The 1,711-nt window shown below is 57.0% G+C and overlaps 1 protein-coding gene across 1 annotated transcript, besides 2 other annotated features; it reads left to right on the plus strand.

The window, feature by feature from the left end:
* Positions 1 to 1,711: part of a mobile genetic element that runs on past both edges of the window.
* Positions 1 to 1,711: part of a mobile genetic element that runs on past both edges of the window.
* On the plus strand, positions 267 to 1,197 carry EKO05_0010522 (uncharacterized protein; the record flags this gene model as incomplete). The annotated part of the gene is made up of 3 exons (XM_038943664.1): positions 267 to 536; positions 584 to 877; positions 925 to 1,197. The coding sequence occupies 3 exons, from the start codon at positions 267 to 269 to the stop codon at positions 1,195 to 1,197; spliced, it is 837 nt and encodes a 278-aa protein (XP_038793482.1).

Genomic DNA, 1,711 nt, shown 5'->3' on the forward strand with positions numbered 1-1,711 from the left:
ACGTGAATCTCAGGTGAGATTATTGGACAATATCCAATTGTTAGTGGAAGTGTTGCCTAGGTGCAGGCAAACTTTTGTTTGTTTGCGCGTGAATTGCGCCCAGGTGAGAGAGCGGTCAGAGGTCGGGTCGTTGCCGGGTGCCTGCTGGGCCGGCGGGCACCTGGTGTATATAAGGACTGTATTTCCCCCACCCACAGTGCCTCATCACTACACCACCATCCTCATCTGCCATCCAACTCTTGCCTATTTCAACTCTTGCCCCCAACATGACTCCCCCGCCCTCGCACATCGCCCGCCAGGCTCTGCCCGACCACGTCTATCAGCTGCCCGACAACATGCAGCCCCAGCCCTCGCTCTCGCGATACTGGTGCCGCGGCAGCGTCACGCGCCTAACCACTCACTCCAAGTACGATCCTAAGGGCACCATTGAGTCGTTCATGTACGTCTTCCGTCGACCTGGTGGGTACAGGCTCTGCAAGGACAACTTTGGTGTGTGCGCCGGCTGCGTGGAGGCGAAGGTCGGCGAGTGTGTCGAGGTATTTCCTGTGTCGCCCCGGTGTCTGTCCGTGACTGATGTGTGTAGATCGACCCTGTCTTCCGCCGAGCCGTCAACATGCTCGACTTCCTCATCGATCGGGCCCTCCGCAAGACCAACGAGGAGACTGCCAGGCAAGGCGACCAGGCGACTGAGGACTCCGTCGATAACGCCGTTCAGTCGTTCTGGCAGACCGCCTACGACTACGCTCTGGGCTGTCGCAACGGCTTTGTCGCCTATGATGCTGTGGTTCGTTGCCGCGTCAACAAGTCTGGTCTCTCCGAGACCGAGTACGCCCAAGCGCGCCAGGTTTCCTGGTTGCACAACCTCCAGCGGTATATTGTGAGTGTTGTTTTCCTCCCCTCTTTTCTTGAGGCTGACATGAGTAGGCTGCGGTCGGTACGGTCGGCGCGAAGCTGCCTAACAACGTGGTCATCGATGCCGTGCTCGAAGAGCACTTCCAGAAGACGGGTCGTGCGAACGAGGCGGAGAAGCGCTGGTACTACTATGGTACTGACCTGCCGTCGTCCGCCCAGGCTCCTACTGCCGCCTTCGAGAGGATATCTGCGTCGCCCACGAAGCTCACTCCGGGTGGCCGTCGACGCCGTAGCCCCTCCTTCGAAATGAGCCCAAGTGCGGGTCGTGGCGGTCCTTCTGCCTAGTGTGGTAGTAGTCGTGAAGACTCTCCACTTCTATAGTGACTTTTAATGAACCTTGCAATTAATCTTCTCTTCTAACTTGAACGTGCCATTCTTGCCAGTGATGTATCGGATAGACGCCGGGCCTCCTTCGGCCACCAGCTGCACTTATTCTGGGAGCGTCCATCCTCACTTCTCGGCTGGGTTGGAAGGATATCCTTTTTAGGAGGCGGACTTCTTAGGACGTCCTCTCTTACGCTTTGGTAGCGTTGGTTCCCCAGGCACTGCCCGGTCACCCGCCGATGGATCACCCGCGCGAACGCTTTGGTGATAATCCTGAAGGATCTCATTGCAGTGGTCGAGATGGTCAAGTGGTTCCTAGGTTGCCTCTTCGTTGGGCCAACCTAGCCACTTGACTCTGTACTCCCTTCCTTGGGCTATAGTGTCTCGGTGTGACAGTATACCTTCGACCTCATACCTGTCGCTAGGCAGAATGTCTTCCAGTATACTGATAGGACCTGGCTAAAACCTGCTGTTC

The sequence above is a fragment of the Ascochyta rabiei genome, chromosome 20, assembly GCF_004011695.2.
Source record: "Ascochyta rabiei chromosome 20, complete sequence".
Lineage (NCBI taxonomy): Eukaryota > Fungi > Ascomycota > Dothideomycetes > Pleosporales > Didymellaceae > Ascochyta > Ascochyta rabiei.